The sequence below is a fragment of the Nicotiana tabacum genome, chromosome 9, assembly GCF_000715075.1.
Source record: "Nicotiana tabacum cultivar K326 chromosome 9, ASM71507v2, whole genome shotgun sequence".
Lineage (NCBI taxonomy): Eukaryota > Viridiplantae > Streptophyta > Magnoliopsida > Solanales > Solanaceae > Nicotiana > Nicotiana tabacum.
In genome coordinates this window covers 124,920,885-124,939,689 of record NC_134088.1, presented here as the reverse complement: position 1 = coordinate 124,939,689, position 18,805 = coordinate 124,920,885, and the positions used below count along the sequence as shown (strand labels likewise).

Below are 18,805 nucleotides of genomic sequence, written 5' to 3'. Positions count from 1 at the left end.
AGAAAATTTACTTGGTTCAAATATGGGTGAGTCAATTTGGGCTATACACGTGTCATGACCCAACTCGTCCACCTCATAACTAATCCCTCATTTGTTTGTTGTTTGTTCCCACTATATTAAACTACTAAAATCTTTTTTCTTTTGCACACTATAACTATGAAACAAATCTAACAATAAAAAAAAAATAAAAAAAAAAAAGCTAGTTCTTCAAATTCTTGTGAGTGAATTTGGACTACATTGGCTGCCTAGTCCAAACCTTTAGATGGACTAAATTGGACTAATTTCTCTTGTGGTTACCAGTTTCGAAATTATTGAAACTCAGCTCTTCGGATAGTTATTACAAATCAGTTCAATAGACAACAATATACCTAAGAAAAGATGTCATGTATAACACGCGCACACACATCACAGATTTGGAAATAGGAGTTGTAAATAAACTATGTAACTAAAAATTAGTTCACAATGTTAATTTTGACCTGTTTAGAAATCAAAGCATACAAGTAAAAGAAAATTGTGAAAGCAAATCCTCTTTTGAAGGCCAAAGTAGAAACAGAATGTGAAAAAGATCAAGAAAAAATGAACAGAAACAAACACATTTGACCATATCCAAATTCAGCAAACTTTACACAATACACGAGCAATCAAGGTACAAAAATAGAGAGCTAACGAATTTCTCTCTTCTCTCTAGTTATTGAATTATGAACCACATAGTCAACTTGTTTATCGGAGATATCCGATACAATTGGAACGGGGTGACCTATTGTTACATTTGTTATGTTTATACATGGGAAAGAATCATCAGAACTTCCATCACCAGTTAAAGGAGAGTACTAACATCAGCAGACTTATATCAACAAATGAAATTGGGAGAGGAAACATGCTACATTTGGTACAACAGAAACAAAGCTAGCGGGCCATTGCAATTTTGGATGTTGAACAACATATCGCATCTCTGCTGCAGATGTTGAATCATGTATATCTTTATCCTGACAGCTAAGACCTACAAAACAATTGTTCCGCAATGAACTCCTTAGAAACAACAAACAATAGTACTATGTCTAAATCCCAAACAAGTTGGAGTCGGCTATATGAATCCTCAGCGATCATATCTCTCCATGCAAGCTCATATCATGCCAATATTATACAAAATAGAAATGAAGAGTAGAAGTTTTCTATATTTTCTACTGGTATATAATCTCTGACGACTTCTTAGAATATTATCCCTAATTAAAATTCAACCTTTAAACCTGAACTGGGTGCATGGATCCATTCTGCAATAGTATACAAATAATAGATTGAACCTTAAATAAAAAGTTGGACAAATACCTGATTACACAAGAAAGTTACAAAATTCCCAATCTTCTGTTGACATGTCAACGTACTCGACACTACCGTCTTCAAACATGATCTGTTAGGTTGGATTGGGGCGGATGAGGGAAGAACAAAAGTGAATAATCAGCCAAATCACGGGTGTCCGAGTTCCACAAGAAAAAATTCAAAGCTTCCTTACCAAATGTTTTTTGGTGATGCTGTCAAACTGTTTTATAATTCCAAAGGACCTGAGAAAAACAAGGTATTCAAGACCCACAGTAAGTCAGTAGGACTGGAAAAGGTAAAACATGAACAAATAAATGAGAAGAAACCGAAGATTAAATTGGCAACCAGTGGAAGAGTATCCACGGAAAAACTTCCTAGCTTCTAGGTTTAGAGGATACTGTCTTTATCAAGTTAACAAGATTGCAACCACTTTCATACTTGGCTACCACACACACATAAAGTTAGTAGACAATTCCTAATGCAAAACAATGTTTAATACAAACCTGAGGATTACATAAGAAAAGCTATAAAAGAGACCTCAAAAAAGATTCCATGAAAAATGAAACCATGGATACCACATGTGAAACAAATTTCTAATTACTTCTCTGAATAGAGATGCAGGTTTCATGAAAATATCTCAGCATTAATAACTAAAATCTGAAGTTTGAATAGACTTCCTAGAAAGAAACTAAAATATTTCATAGTATACTACAGTATCTAATCATTGAAAAAAGATAGAAAAGATAGAAAAGATAGTGAATTTTACGAATACTAATGAGACATACCTTTGATCACAAGAGCGAATTATTCTTATAAGATGACCTACGCAGTTACGAGGACGCTGGATTCTCTGAGCAGAATCACAATTCCAACTTCCTAAACAGGATGAGATCCAAGTTAAATCAAAGAGACACTAACTTTCCTAACACAGATATCATGGAAGTCAAATGACTACTTAACCTACCTTTTGGAGGAACTCCAGTTTGACAACCCTGGTATAAAAGTAAATAAAAGGTTAATAAGTCCAATATCGGGGGAAACAGATAATGTATTATAGGAATCTGAAAGATAATAGAATAGCGTTCGAAATCGCTTCTTCGAGAAACAAAGTGTATGCAACTATTCGGTCTGTATCCATCAATGGAACCAAACCAAAGGCAGTAAAATGGGAGAAATATGAAGGAAATAGTCAGACATAATTAACAACATATAGGTACCCATAACTTGGTCTTTAAAGGAAGTGCAAACGAGATAACAAAACTTCCTTTTTTTTAAAAGCATAACTTAAGCTGGGAGATATTCTCTGTGGTATCCTATTGTTTTCTCTGCTTTTCCTCTTTGCACATATCAAAGTCATCTGCCTTCACTTCGAATGAAAATTAAACAAGGGAAAGGCATTTCAAAACCCTCGTTCTTCCTCAATAACATCAACCTTTTGAGAAAAAAATATAGAAGAGGTAACAAATCTGAGAAAAGAAAAAATAATAAGAAAACAAAGCAGAAAAGAGAGAATAATAAGAAGAAAGAGTTGGCCTTACTCAAATATTAGAGTGCTTTGCAGCTCCTTCAAACTATTTACGTGTATACATTTACGAAGCAAGAACCAAAACAAATTATCAAAACATCATTAACACTACTCTTATCAATTTCTGGGAAGAACTAGCTAGTTAGGTTAGAGTTCAAAGATTGCAAAACGCCAAACCACATCCTAATTAGTGAAGAAAATATTTTGACCCACCTCAGAATGATATCCTGTTATTATCCAAGACAGGCATCTAACACACTTAGTAGGCTCATAGATCTGGGATTACCATGACACTAGCCTCTGCCAAACACAAACACTAAGTCAGTCATCCGTCATGCATGCTTTTCCAGCTATCTTCATCTTACAAGAATCCTAACAGGTTATTAACTCATAACCAGAGGCGGGCCCAGGATTTATAGACAGTGGGTGCACCCGATCTTAATCTATATAGTTGGCTGTCGCCATAATGCATTTGATTAGTTGTTCGGTTCTGCGTTAATTTAGCGCAGTTCCTGACTGAATATATATTAACTTAGTTATATTTATTCAACTTATATATACAAATCGATCATCCAATTAATTAAATAGATTTAACTTTGATTTAATCAAATATTTTTACTTCCAGATGAGAATTGTATGTTTTACCAGCATTTTATAAATTATAGAGAATCACATCCATTCTAACGATAATACATATAAAAAACAAGATAGGTAAACTTAAATATTAAAATCCTGAAAAATAATGTAAATGGATTAGAAATTAATAAGATAGAAAAAAATTAAAGGAAAAGAAAAAAGGAGCAAAAGAAGAATGAAAAATGATAGCTAAGGACACTACCGGTAAGAACGGTAAGAAACAACGTGAGGGAAAAGGTGGAAAATAGTAAAAATAAGGAAATGACTCAGGAATTAAGGAAGTGCCATTTGCCATACTCAGTTTTTGCTAGAGTAAACTAAACGGTAAGAAACAACGTGAGGGAAAAGGTGGAAAATAGTAAAAATAAGGAAATGACTCAGGAATTAAGGAAGTGCCATTTGCCATACTCAGTTTTTGCTAGAGTAAACTATCTTTGAATTCAAAAGAAGAAACAAAAAAGAACAGTTGCATGAATGGGTTTCAAATCCAAGACGCCAATCAAGGGAAGGCGCTTGAGCAGGCTTCTCGACCAACGGTCCCGTCCAAGTTTTTGTAAATAAGGGGGCAACTAAATTATTTAAGGGGTCCTCAATGTATATACAAATATATATATATATATATATATATATATATATATATATATATATATATATATATATGACATATTGATGGGTTTTTGTCGAGGCTAACGGGTTCCGGTGACCCCTCTATAATCAACCTGGGTCCGCCTCTGCTCATAACACACTTCATGTACCATCATGCAACCCTTGCACTTTTACTTCAGATGAAGTCTATTTCGCCCTCACATCCTCGTGTTACCTTTCTTTATATATTCTTCTTTGATAACCGTGGTGACCGTGCCAGCTTGCGCGCACCTTGACTAATTCCACGGGATACCTGCTACCTCCCACCAACAACATGCAGTTAGTGTTTTTTTGTCTCCGCTGCGATTTGAACATGAGACCTCATGGTTCTTAACCCACTTCATTAACTACTAGGCTACACCCTTGGGTGCCCCTTTCTTCATATTTCAACTACAACAAAGTAGCTTATGATCATCATTTAAACCTCTAGTCCACTAAGGGTTTGAGATAATTTTATGTTTTTCTGCAAACATATAAATACAGGTCACAGCCAAATAATGAAAGCAGAAAACCTCAGACCTTGGCAGTTGGCTATCTTATACAAATTATCTTCTTTACTGTATTAAGTTTCCAACAAATGCAAGAAATTTCATTTAGATAGATCATGTCATTTCGCATGGAAAAGTGATCTTCCAACTTCTTTCCAGGGAAAAGCAGCATGGTTCTTCCACAGGGTGGCCCTGCCCAATTGGGAAAAGGAATGAAGGGAACTACTTTTAGACGGTAATTTCAAGCATCTTGTCCTCTTTACGACTCCCTCTAACAAAATTCAGAAAGGAGCAGAAATATGTATGGCTCGATAAAACTGAAGGTCATAATTTGCTATCAATTTCATTTTCGCAAACCACCAGGACAATTATGGACAAGCACTAACGAATTTGGTCATAAATCTAGTAAATAAACGTCCAAGCGAAAAGAATGAATCGACCCGACACACACACTGCTCTTATATCTCAGATCATAGACAGAGTAGAGATACACACATGTTTTACAGATAGCAATGCTTTCACTTTGGGAGAGGACGCAGCAACTTGACATGCCACTAACTTTAATGCAGCATCTGAAGAGGAAAGTTTTCGTTTGTTAGGTTTAATTCCCAGCTTTCGCCTACATTTTACAGCACCACAGTGGCAATCTTGATCTGCGCCAAATTGAACAAACCTGCTACACTTGTTAGACTGAGCAAGGGCAAATGCACACTCGGAGATAACACACTGCTGACCGAAAATGCTAGGATGGCAGAAAACAATCAAAATAAAAATTCAATGTCCATACTGATAATCGTAGGTCAGATGCTCGCCCTTTTTAATGTCACGTGTCGCAAATATGCCAATTCTTGTCTCACCATCCATCAACCTGAAAATATGATTCAGTATGAAAACAAATAATTCCCACAATAGGCTGGTATCCCTGAGAAGAGGGTTTGAGAGAGCTACAAATGATTAGTAAATATTAAGCCGTTTATATACCATTTCTGCATCTCAGTATTTGGACAACAGCTATGATTAATGTATCTGGATTTGTTGCCCTTGTAAGTGGCATCAATCACCATATCCCGATTGATCTCACACAAGTAAAAATTTGTTTCCCCACTGTGCTTCATTTTCCAAAGTCTCTCTTCACATGTTTTGTCATCAATAACTGCAGTTGTAACAGCTCAGAATGTGCAAAACATGAAATACTCCTCGTAATAAGCAAGAAACTGAAAGAACTTCACCTTCTCCAACATATTCTATAACAAACTCTTTTCTCTTGATATCTTCACCTGCCTCAATCCCACTGCCACATTTCTCAGTCTGCATTTTATGTGTCAACAAAGCTTGACTATCATAGATGATTATTGGTTGGTTTTCAGAAGAACGAAAGTTGGAAGAGTATGAAATAAGCAACAATAATTTAATTCTACACCAGATATGTGAGAAAATGAAATGCAAAAATAGATATGGCAAATGGTACCACCCTGCATTTTTTGAGGCATTTGGAAGCTGGTACCATTTGGCAAATTTTATGTTTGTTTAGGTACTAATTGATTACTTTTTTTTACTGTATCATTTATTGATTGATTACTTTTTATGAATCCATCATTATATAATGAGCTTGACTTACTTCAGTCGGCTTGTAAACTCTGGTCCTCTTTTTAAATGAGTAAGCTTAGCAAACAATGATGTGAACGGAAAAACAACAAACAAAAGAGAACCTAAAAGAAAAGATGAACATGAAAGGAAAATTCAAAAACCTATGTTATGACCAAAGCACTAAGATACCAATCATAACTACTCAATCAAAGTATGTACAACCTCTTAAAAGTGGAAAAATAAGAAACATCAGGTTCTAAGCTTCTTTGGTGTCAATTGTCTGAAAACTGAAAATGCTCTATATGGGAAAGGAATTGTCTACACTCCTGGTAACAAAAAGACTAATAAAGACAAGGTCACAAATGATATAAATGATGACTCAATGCTGTCAAAATGCACGCAATAACTAACATATGTCCAAATATCCCAGTGTTCAAAGTTTATGTGCATACCATAACTATTTTCATCTTCTTCACAGGACGTTGATGGAATGGTTTGTTCAGACAAGCACTCCCACATTTACACCCTGAGGAGCAGCTAGACCACAAAATGCTGCAAGAAAAAGCAAAGTGAAATAACTAACAACCCACGACTTTACAGATGGTTTAAATGTCAAGATGCTGAAAGTAGTATCTCTTTTGCGCCTCAGGTGCTACTTCATAGGATTAAGGTTTGCATAAAAGTTATCCAACATAATCCCAAATTATGTAAACCCTGGATTGGATGATTCTGGATAAATCATCCAAAGAAGTCTCGCCACTTTATTTACAGGAGGGGGTAACTATAACTTTTCGCTGGATAAGCACTTATTTTTTTTTATGACCGAGAAATCCGTCTGGGGCCGATCCTTTGGACCAACCGCAGCCTTCGAAACTCGGTGGATAATGGGTCCGCCCCTCTACCCTTCTCCACTTAAATACCAGGCTTTGCTTTGCATGGTGTGGGGGCTTGAACCTGTGACCTAAGACACAAATCCACCACCCTTTGCCACTTGAGCTAGGCCCTGGGGGTACTGGATAAGCACCTATTATGATATATAACATATTAAGGCACCATCTTCTTATTTCATCTCTTCTATTTTTTATTTTTTATTGAGAAGGTAACATTCATCTCTTCCTTTTTTTTCACGCCCAATCAAGCCTAGGCTTCCTGTCACATCCCCTTTCATCAAAGTCCAGCTTTCCTCCCACCTTAACCCGTATGCCAGGAACCTTGCTATTCTCACTCTTACAACATAGTCACGAGCTGCCTCCCTACCCATTTAGAAACCCCATCCTACAAGCACCACACTTGAGGATTAACCAACCCCCACCCCATGCGAGCCCTCTCATATCCCTTTCAGTCCCTCCTTCCCTCCCGTATGAAGACTCAACCCACACTCAACTTCCCCTTCTCTATTTTCCCTTCCCCTTCCTTATTCATCCTTCCATGTGAATTTAATATTTATCGCCTTTCTTTTCTTTATCTTTTCTGGGACAAGCTTTTTTTTTCTTTTTTCTTACGCAATTTTAGTTTGTTTTTTCTCAGATTGATGGATGATGATTCTGTGGCATGAAAAAATTAAGTTGGACTAAATTATAACTTCTAGAGTTTTTAAAAAATATTTAAATAACAAAAAGCAAAAGATGATGTCAAGGGCCTAATTGGGAAGTAGCAATAAAAGGCCATCCCATTGCAAGTCAAAAACTCCATTGGACAATGATGAGATATCTGGTCATTAATCAGGACACACCAAACATGTGACGTGACATATAATCCAACCCATAATCTCCTCATACCATCCTACCCAAAGAGAAGGCATATCCCATTCAATTACCAAACAGCTCCTTAGTGCAGTGACTACCTTCTCCTACAATGAAACTAATACCACTAGTCATTCCATCAATTATTCACCGATAAAAAAGAGTAAAGAGCTTTGGTGTAGTGGTAAGAGTGCAGCACCTGGTGCGTGGATTAAGCACATGTCAAGGGGTCGAACTTTGCTGCAGACAAAAGTCTAGATTTTAAGTGGAAAAAGGTAGAGCGGCGGGCCCATTATGAACTGAGTTTTGAACCGTGCACCAGTGGTCCTTAGTGGTTTCTTGGTTATCAGAAAAACGTTGAGTAAATTCATCTAACCCTCTTATACATCCACCAATGGTCAAATACATCTCACCATCAAACTAATAATTGCTAAGAATATATAAGACTACTTTTTTTTCTGATAAGGTAAAATTTTATTCAAAAGCAGTATCAAGAAGATACTGTGGCAAATACAAAGAGCTAGACTTGACACATTAAATCCCTATAAAATCTAACAAGTCGAGCATATCCTGGAAATGTAAAAATAAAATTTCACTCTTCCAGTAATACATATTAAGAATACATCTATATTTCACTACTTGAAGTTGCTCCTTATTGCCCTCAGAACATCTCCTATTCCTCTCAGTCCAGATGGTCCATGCTATGCATAATGGAATGGTCAACCAGATCTTCTTCTGAAATTTACCTGCATATATTGACTTCCGGCATCCTAACAGACTTCTGAGATTTCCAAGAATAGCACATTGCACACCATAAATTTCCATAAAAATGGTCCAAATCTGCCAGGTGTAACTGCAGTGCATAAAGAGATGATCAACAAATTCGCAAGAGTTTTCACATAGATAGCATCTGCTATAAAGCTTAAAGCCTCTTTTCCTCAAATTCTCCTGTGTCAAGCATGCTTCATGGACCACCAACCAACCAAAACAAGCCACTTTGGTTGGTGCAAAGTCTCCTAAATCAGCTTCCAAGGCCACATAGATCCCAGTTCAGTGTCTTCTTAAATGAGTTTTCTATAATAAGAATTGATGATTAAAACTCCTTTCTATTTAGAATTCCAGCACAATACATCTACCATCCCCTGATTTATCTTCACATAATGCATCTTTTGCAAGAAAAAGGTCCCCTTCATGCATTTCCGGTCAAAGAAAATCCTCCTGAACTTGAAGTTTGAAAATTCCAGCCATCTTCACTAAAGACATCAGCCATTAATACATTAGTATTATTCACCACACTGTGAAGGCAAGGAAATTGCTCTTTTAGCAGTCCAATACCATCGCAATTGTCTTTCCACATCCTAACACTTTGCCCATTTCCAACTATAATGCTAACATCTTGCTGAAATCTCCCCAGAAACTGACTATCTGTTTCCACACAGGAACTCCATAGGGTGTTTTCATTGCCTTAGGAGTCCAAACCCCTTTCTTCCATATTTGATCTCAATGACAGATTTCCAAGGTGCTGCCTTGCCATCATTGAATTTCCATAGCCATTTGCGCAGCAAACTTTAGTTATGAACTTCTAATTTTCTAACTCTAAAGCTTCCATCTTCCTTGTGTCTAATTATTGGGCTCCACTTAATCAATGAAACTTCTTTCTCTGAATTTATAAGTAAAATGTCAAAGCTAGATTACCCACATGGATGGAACCAAACAACCTAGTGACCTACCACCCTTTTCCTTTTCCTTTTCTTTTTTTATTTTTGGTGCTGTAGAAATTACAAACAAAAAGTGCAGACATATCAAATCCAGTGCAAGAATATCAGCAGAACGTGTTACTTGCATATTAGGCCACGAGTACTTAGATATAGAGTCTATTAACTTTATCTAGAAAGGAAGAGGAATGCATGCAGTGCAGAAAATTGTCAGCTAGAACCATGTAAGAACTCCCAATCAACAAATTTATGCAGGTCATGGGGATGTAATTTCCAAAAAATATATTTAAGTCTATCAAAGCTCGGACTGCTAAATGAATTTTAATTGAGTCATCCTTACCCACACAGACAATCCCTGCCACACACGTCCGAAGATCCTGCTGTTGAACTGCAGGAACAAAATATGCCATCATCTTCCAGCCGCCGCTTAACCTTCTTGGTGAGGTATATATCTTACAAATAGTTAATACTGACACAACTAAAAACAGAGAAATGTTGAAGGAAGCTATACAAAGATAAGAAACAATGCACATCAAACAGAAGACCAAGGCAATTATCTTATCAATCAGTGTATAGAATTAAGAGATGTTTAATTAGAATACTATCAAACTTTTAAAGAGCATCTAATAGATCTACCATAATTAATTCTATTGAAGGATACTACGCTTTATATAGGTAAAGGGTGTGGGTTGCCATTTATTCAACCAATCTGGAAGTTCAAAGTCAACAGGATCTCCAATTTCACTTGTCAATTTGTTGAATACATGCCCAATCCCACCATGGACAGCACTCTGTGCAGAAAGGAAAATAAATTGCATATTAACAAGATGCTGATATAGCAAACATAAACACACACACACACACACAACAGACTTCATAAGAGAAGCTCCGTAACAATAATATAAGAATAACATATCAGAATTCTAATAGGCTTTTTAGCTGACGCGTTTCTTTCCATTACGCTACTCTGCTTTTATCCTTGCTAAACTACAAAATGCTAATTTTTCAAGTAAAGGAATAATCCAGGAAAAAGAAAAACGAAAACAGCAACTATACAGTGGATACTTCTAGTTAGGCTGTGCTACTAAGGGACAACATTTGTGTCCAAAAAACTCTCCTTATAAGGGACAACATTTGTGTCCAACAGCAAATGACTTGTGCAGACAGGGACAGTAGACAGCAAGATGAAAGAGTCTATGCTGGGTCAGACGCAAGAATATATAATGGTCTGATATATTACTTTAGAAGGGATCCTTATCAAAGGAATAAGCTTAAAAGGATTATCCCATTTAAAACCAAAGCAGTAGTTTTATATAGCAAAAAGGACTATTCCATTTCACATATACAAAGGTGCTGGCGCGCTGCTATGTAACTTAAACTTAGAACCCGCAAAGTGCTAACCCCCTTTTATGTGAGAAAATTTTACTTGAATAGACTCTTTCCTTTGCTTTAGATATATTAGAAGAGAATTTTATTTACAGTAAAGTGCTGATTTGCCCCCTTTCTGAATCAATTAAGGAAGCTATTAGTACCTACATCTTCCCAATAAATAGGAAAAGAAATACAGGGTCATGAATAAACATGCGGAAATACTCAAAGGTCAAAATAACCTGCAGACCCCATTTACGTGGGGTAACTCTTTTGCAAGAAAAATGGACGTAAATGTTATGCTGAATAAAGAAATAAGATAGAAGAAAAAAGAATCTTGACCTTCTTCATAGCAGGCATGGGTTCAATCATTCAGTAGCAGCAAAAATCAGTTGCTATAGCCTATAAGGGCAAAAACAAATGAATCAGTTAGGAAGCAAGGAAGCCAATATAAAGTGTAGAAAATGCTATATCAAAAATCTCTTACTGAAAGTATGGCTAAAATCCAAGCTCACAAACCAAAGCATATACTATTACATATTGATGGTAATCATGCTCTTTGCTATGCGTGTTTCCAATTTGTGGTGCTAGTATGATTGAGTTTTCCTAAGATTTGAACTATTAGCTTTTATTGCACAAATCCACAAAAAATGATATCTCAGAACCATGAGTAACCTTAAATGAAATTAAGATAACTGTGTAATGCATTTGCAGTTTGGATTGCTGCAGACCTGAAGCAAGGTGGACTTAATCAAATGGATAAAAGATTATGAGGTTATCAGCAACATTCATGATTCATGTACTGGATAAAAAGATTAAGGACTTCATACTTTAGCCAAAAAGAAAAAAGAAAAAAATTCAGGAGTTGAAGTGTTTCTTCAAGTAGGTAGTATATTAATGAAGCGTGCAATATTGCCCTCAACGTATTCCAAACTCTATTTTACGTCCTATTCCCGTGTGATAGAAAATCCTCGACGCATTCCAAACTCTCTTTCGCATCCTTTTCTCACATGATAGAAAATCCAAAGACCAGCTTAAATTTTGTCACAGTGTCTCAAATTTGACAATATTTTGAAATAACCAGTTCTCCAAGCTGCAACATATTTACCAAACATTCTTAAAAAAAAAAACATATTTACCAAAAGTATCTGCACACTAAGTATTTCTTCAGGATACCTAAGAAAAGCTGATCTTAGAAAATGATCGTTTAGCCAATTATTGATCTTCCAAGTTATGTTACCCTTGCACCTAGCATCCAGAAATGACCATTGGGTCAGTTTTAATATCACAAAGAATAAATACATGGCTAGTTACTATAATAAAAAACAATGTTTAGAAATGTAAAATAACGAAAAGAAAAAAAAAAAAAGAGAAGAAAAGGAGAGAGAACAGTCAAAACATTGTAAAATTTTTGGGAAATAGGCAAGCAGAGAGTTCAATTTATTATTATCAATTTTAAGTTCACGCAACAAGCAGAGGCGGAGCCACGATCTCAGCTTTATGAGTTATAAATTTCAGAACGAAGACTTCAAGTGCTAATAATTGGGTTGTAAATTTAATTTTACAAATACAACAGAGGTTACTGGGTTCGACCGAGCATGCATACATGCTTATTATTGTCATTTAGATAGAAAACACTAATGAATTACTTCTTCCATCCCAATTTGTCAATCCCTTTTCACTTATTAAAGGTTAATTTTGACCAAAAATGAATCGGGCATATTAATACAATTCTGTAAAAATACTACAACATTTAATTATATAGAAATCAAGCTAGAGTACATCAGAACCAAATGTAAACAAATTTAAAGAGAAGTAATTTGAACCAAAACTCGGGATATGACAATTACTTTGAAACTCGTAGAGCAGTAATTTGAACCAAATTAAAAAAATTGTAGTGAGTTTTAAAACATCAGAACCAAATGTAAACAAGATTAAAAAAATCAAAATTTAACAGAAAATTTGGGAAAAGAAAAAATATTTAAAGAAACAACTAAAACCCATCTTGAGGAATTGCAAGCAAAACCAACTCTCAACACTAAATCCAACTTAAAACAACGCAAAAACAGAAAATATTAAAATCTTAACAACTGACAACAGTAGAACTCAAGAAAATTACTAGTACATTTTACTCAGAAAATAGAAAAACCTAAGTGAATTTTCAAAACCCAATTCAGAAAACTGAAAAAGGGCAACATTTTTACCCTAATATATAAACAAAAAGAAGGCTCAGTGTTTTTGCTAGCAAAGCTAAATGAGACGAACTAACAGAAGAAGTAGAAAAATAAATAAGAGAACAGAAAAACAAACCGTTTCCGGTGGAAAATGGTGGTCGGCAGCGATTACCGGAGAAGCAAGTGTTCGTCGCAGGGAATAGAGAGAGAGAGACGCTTCAAAAACAAAAAAAAACAAAATGTGCAATTTTTTAAATAAAATGCATTTATAAAAAATATAATGGATTTTATAGAAAGTGACATTTATAGAAAGTCGCATGCAATGCGGTTTTATTGACCGATTTATAATTGGCATAAACTGAACAGTAAGGTGCTTTGTATTTGTAATTGGCAATTATGAAATGCTAAACGATTTATAAGTAGCAATTACACATACCATATGTATGTCGCAAACCGAATGCAATTTATATCGCAATTACCAAATGCAATATATAAGTGACAATTACTAAATGCTATTTATAAGTCATGTAGTCTATTGTACTAAGATTACGCTCACCGTTCAGAAATGCGACTTATGTCCAACAGCGAAATGGGATGAACAAATTAAGGAGTTGTTTGGTACAATGATGGGATATCACATGTGATTAGTTATCACATTTTCTATATGGGATAACTAATCCCACTATTTTAGTATAAAAGTTATCATTGTATTAGCTAACACTACAAACCAAACATAGGATAAAGTTTATTCCAAACTTGATCCTGAGATTATTATCCATATCCCATATACCAAACAACCCTAAGAGTTATTTTACCCCGGGCCTTATCTGCCATCTGAACGGATATTCCGTAAAAAAATATCGGGATTTTCTTCTATCCACTAAGATGGGCCGAACAAATTAAGAAAATAATAAGCAATGGTCTTTATGTTAAAGTTTGAGGTACGCTTACAGTACTAGCTTACCTTAAGTATGTAACAACAACAACAATAAATTCAGCTTATTTCTATAAGTAGGATAGGGAGAGGATAGTGTTCACGCAAATCTTACCCCTACCTGGTAAAGATAGAGGTTATTTTCGGTAGACTATCGGCTCAAAACAAGGTAAAGAGAGAGAAAGAAAATTAAGAACAAGAAGAGGAGGAAAAGAAGAAAGATATAAAAAAGAATAATTAACATCAACAGTAACAAAAAGAAAGTAAGACAACTCAAACGAACGAAACAACATCACATAAATAAACCTCTAAGCTAGCGTTTGGCCATAAATTTTTAAATTTGTTCTGAAAAATCTGATTTGGGTGAAGTTTGTTTTGAAGATAAAAATGTGTTTGGACATCAGTTTTCAAAACATATTTCCCAAATTTATTTTGGAAAAAAATGAAACATGACTTATACCCAGAAGTTTTAAAAACTATTACAAATACCCATCAATGTCATTATCAATAACATTCATTATATTATCGCAAACCATAGTACTGAACATAAATAAATTCGATACAAAATTATTATTTTTATAATGAACTACACGAGACACTATCAGGTGACCGAGAAGACGAAGCAACATTGTTACAAATTAATAAATAGTGGGCTCTTTTATAAACTATAAAAGTTTGGGACAATTTTAGAAAAATATAATAGTGATATTTTGGCTCAAAATAAGCTATTGAGCTGGTTTTGGGATTTGGAATTTTACCAAAATGCAGGCAAAATCTATGAACATGTGTTTGCCAAATAAAGCCCAAATTTATTTTGACAAAATCTATGGCCAAACGGGTCCTAAGTGTATGTACTAAATGTTGCGAAAGCCAAATGTATATAGTGTGAATGAGTCACAACTACTGTACCAAAAATTACGACAACCACTAAATAATAAACAAGACAATAAGACAACAATAAAAGAACACCAGAATTTACGAGGTTCGGCCAATTTTGTCTACTTCATCGGGCACAATCAATATTTTATTCCACTCCAAAATTATAAGTGAAATAATACTAAAGAGAGAAGATACAAATGCCTTAAGAAGATAAAAAGGCAAATGAGAGGTGTGTGTAAATCCTAATTACTGGCCTCCTTTTATAGGGTGAAATTCCCATTCAAAATTGTCATCCACCGATGTGGGACTTTTGACAATTTCAACAAATCTCCACCTTGGCAAAATTTCACATCTTCAATTTTCTCTCAATAACAAATTTTGGTTGTGTCTTCATCTTCAATCTTTAGTGTTCAACAATGTTGATCAAATCCAAACAATGTTGAAACTTGACCGCAGTCACCACTTTTGTCAGCATATCAGCAGGGTTCTCCGTAGTATGAATTTTCTTCACCGTGACTCCACCTTCTTCTATGATTTCTCGTACGAAATGATACCGAACATCAATGTGCTTCGTCCTTGCATGATAAACTTGGTTCTTCGCTAATTGAATAGCACTTTGACTATCACAAAAAATTGTAATATTTTTTTGTTCAATACCAAGCTCCTTTAGCAACCCCTGAAGCCAAATTGCCTCCTTCACAGCCTCTGTAATAGCCATGTACTCTGCCTCTGTTGTAGACAAAGCAACTGTTGACTGCAAAGTAGACTTCCAACTAACTAGTGCCTTTGCAAAAGTAAACACATAACCAGTAGTTGACCTTCGTTTGTCCAAATCACCCGCAAAATCTGAGTCATAATATCCAACTACAGACCAATTGCCTTCCTGCTCAAAAACTAACCCAACATCTACAGTACTATGAATATACCGTAGAATCCATTTCACAGCTTGCCAATGCTCCTTTCCTGGATTATGCATATATCTGCTAATAACTCCAACGGCTTGTGAAATGTCAGGTCTCGTACAAACCATTGCATACATCAAGCTACCAACAACATTTGCGTATGGTACCCTTGACATATACTCCTGTTCAGTTTCATCCTTTGGCGACATAGTAGTACTTAGCTTAAAATGGGGAGCAAGTGGCGTACTAATTGGCTTAGTCTTCTTATCTATGCCAAAATGCTGTAGTACTCTCTTCAAATATTCTTTCTGAGATAAACAGAGTTTCTTTAAACATCTATCTCTTATTATCTCCATGCCAAGAATTTTCTTTGCCTCACCCATATCCTTCATCTCGAGCTCCTCATTCAGTTGAATCTTCAACTTATCAATTTCTTCCGAATTCTTGGAAGTTATCAACATATCATCAACATATAGGAGAAGATATACAAAGGAACCATCATTAAGTTTGCGCAAATACACACAATGATCGTATTTTCTTCTCTTGTACCCTTGCCGCAACATGAACTTGTCAAATCGCTTGTACCATTGTCTAGAAGATTATTTCAATTCGTACAACGATTTTTCAAGTTTGCATACCATATTTTCTTTTCCAGCAACTTTGAATCCTTCTGGCTGATTCATGTAGATTTTCTCCTCCAAGTTTCCATGTAAAAATGCAGTTTTTACATCCATCTGAACCAGTTCCAAATTCAACTGTGCTACCAAAGCCAACATAATTCTAATGGAGGAATATTTTACAACTGGAGAAAATACTTCATTGTAATCAATTCCCTCCTTCTGAGCATATCCTTTGGCCACCAATCTTACTTTGTAGCGAACATCTTCTTGGTTAGGAAATCCTTCTTTCTTTGCAAATACCCATTTGCACCCAATTGTTTTCTTTCCCTTCGGGAGATTGGCCAATTTCCATGTATGATTCTGATGAAGGGACTGCATTTCTTCATTCATGGCAATCCTCCACTTATCTTCTTCTGAACTTTGGATTGCGTCTTTATAAGTGGTAGGAACACCATCAACTACAATTGAGGTTGCACAAGCAACCGTCTCTATGAGACGAACAGGTTTCGTTATTGTCCTTTTTGGCCTGCTGGTTGCTATTGATTCAAGTTGTTGTCGAGGTTCCTGAGTTGGAATCTCCCTCTCTACTGGCTCTTCTTCCAGAGGGTAATCTTCATGAGTTTCCTCCTCTGCTTCTTGTGTAGGAAAAATAAATTTTCCCTCAAACTCCACCTACTTTGATACACCACCAGTTTATTTGACATCTTCAACTGTCACCTTATCTGTTATGGCAGATTCATCAAAGGTAACATCTCTGCTGAATATAATATTCCTTGTCTCTGGACACTATAAGCGGTATCCTTTGACTCCAGAAGTAATCCCCATAAATATAGCCTTCTTTGCTCTTGGATCCAATTTTGACTCTTTCACATGATAGTATGCAATTGAGCCAAATACGTGCAAAGAGTCATAATCTACAGCAGGTTTTTCATACCATTTTTCAAATGGTGTCTTGCCATCAATAGCAGTAGATAATAGACGATTAATGAGGTGGCATGCATATATAATTGTCTCAGCCCAAAATTCTTTGCCCAGGCCAGCATTGGACAACATACACCGTACCTTCTCCAGTAAAGTCCGGTTCATACATTCTGCCACTCCATTCTGTTGTGGTGTATGTATGACAGTGAAGTGTCAGACGATGCCATTATTTTCACATACCTTATTGAAATGATCATTTTGTATTCACCTCCATTGTCTGTGCGAATACACTTGATCCTCCTGCCTGTTTGATTCTCCACCATCGTCTTCCATTTGAGAAAAATTCCCAACACTTCATCTTTCCTCTTCATTGTATACACCCACACTCTTCGGGAAAAATCATCAACAAAGGTTACAAAATAGTGCTTCCCACCCAATGAATGTGTTTTGGAAGAACCCCAAACATCAGAGTGTACATAATCCAAAATGCCTTTAGTATTATGGATCGCTGTACCAAATTTAACCCTTGTTTGTTTCCCTTTAACACAATGCTCGCAAAACTCCAAGTTGCAAGTCTTTACGCCTTTTAACAATCCTTGATTAGATAAAGCTTTCAAGGATTTCCCTCCAGCATGTCCCAAGCGCATGTGCCATAGCCCGGTTGCTTCTGCCTCTTTGTCATCACTGGATGTCACTGTTGCTGTCCCAATAACTGTACTACCACGATAGCGGTACATGTTATTGTTCTTCCGATTGGCCTTCATTACCACTAGTGCACCGGAGCATATTCTCATCACTCCATTTTCTGCAATGATTTTGAACCCTTTTGATTCTAGGGCTCCCACAGAGATGAGATTCTTCTTCAAACCCGGTACATATCGAACATCTGTTAATGTTCTGATCATTCCATCATGGCTCCTTAATCTTATTGAACCAGTGCCATATGAGGTAAGATGGCTGTTATCCGCTGTGTGGATGACTCCATATTCTCCTTCTTGAAAATTCACGAATCAGTCCTTGTTAGGACATATATGATAGTTACAAGCCGAGTCCATCAACTATATGTCTGATGATGTTGATAACTCTGTTGTAACTAATGAGAAGTCTGAATCATCACAATCAGCTACATTTGAATCCATAATGGCCTTTCCATTGTTGTGTCTGGCCTTATTCTTCAACTTCAGACAGTATTTCTTCCAGTGCTCCTTTTCTCGACAAAAGACACATTCATCTTTGCTGGGTCTAGATCTCGACTTGGATCTTCCCTTCTTAGTCCTCGTTTGATTTTGAGGACGACCCCTCACAATTAGTGCTTCTCCTTTTCCGCCCTTCTGTTTTTCTCCCTTTCTTTG

At 36.0% G+C, this 18,805-nt stretch overlaps 1 protein-coding gene across 3 annotated transcripts; it reads right to left on the bottom strand.

Moving 5' to 3' along the window:
* Nucleotides 1-578: 578 nt before the first annotated feature.
* On the bottom strand, nt 579-13,488 carry LOC107830680 (histone-lysine N-methyltransferase ASHH3). Of its 3 annotated transcripts, none has more exons than XM_016658308.2 (15): nt 13,334-13,488; nt 12,163-12,271; nt 11,366-11,425; nt 10,317-10,446; nt 9,996-10,107; nt 6,651-6,750; nt 5,841-5,919; nt 5,593-5,764; nt 5,399-5,479; nt 5,107-5,284; nt 2,282-2,309; nt 2,103-2,193; nt 1,511-1,559; nt 1,327-1,408; nt 579-1,000 (listed from the first exon to the last, which is right to left on the bottom strand). In XM_016658308.2, the coding sequence occupies exons 3-14, from the start codon at nt 11,393-11,395 to the stop codon at nt 1,331-1,333; spliced, it is 1,128 nt and encodes a 375-aa protein (XP_016513794.1). In that variant the 5' UTR covers nt 11,396-11,425; nt 12,163-12,271; nt 13,334-13,488; the 3' UTR covers nt 579-1,000; nt 1,327-1,330. The 3 variants fall into 3 exon arrangements, with proteins under 3 accessions (XP_016513794.1, XP_016513793.1, XP_016513795.1); XM_016658307.2 differs by having other exon boundaries at nt 12,200-12,271; XM_016658309.2 differs by lacking the exon at nt 12,163-12,271 and having other exon boundaries at nt 13,334-13,457.
* Between the last annotated feature and the right edge of the window lie 5,317 nt (nt 13,489-18,805).

Excerpts from the sequence above, each read along its gene's own strand:
- LOC107830680 (XM_016658308.2), bottom strand. The coding sequence starts at position 11,395 with ATGATTGAACCCATGCCTGCTATGAAGAAG. Across the intron at positions 6,751-9,995 it reads GGCAGGGATTGTCTGTGTGG|CATTTTGTGGTCTAGCTGCT; the intron begins GTAAGGATGACT and ends TTTTTCTTGCAG. Across the intron at positions 5,285-5,398 it reads CATCTGACCTACGATTATCA|GTTTGTTCAATTTGGCGCAG; the intron begins GTATGGACATTG and ends CAAGTGTAGCAG.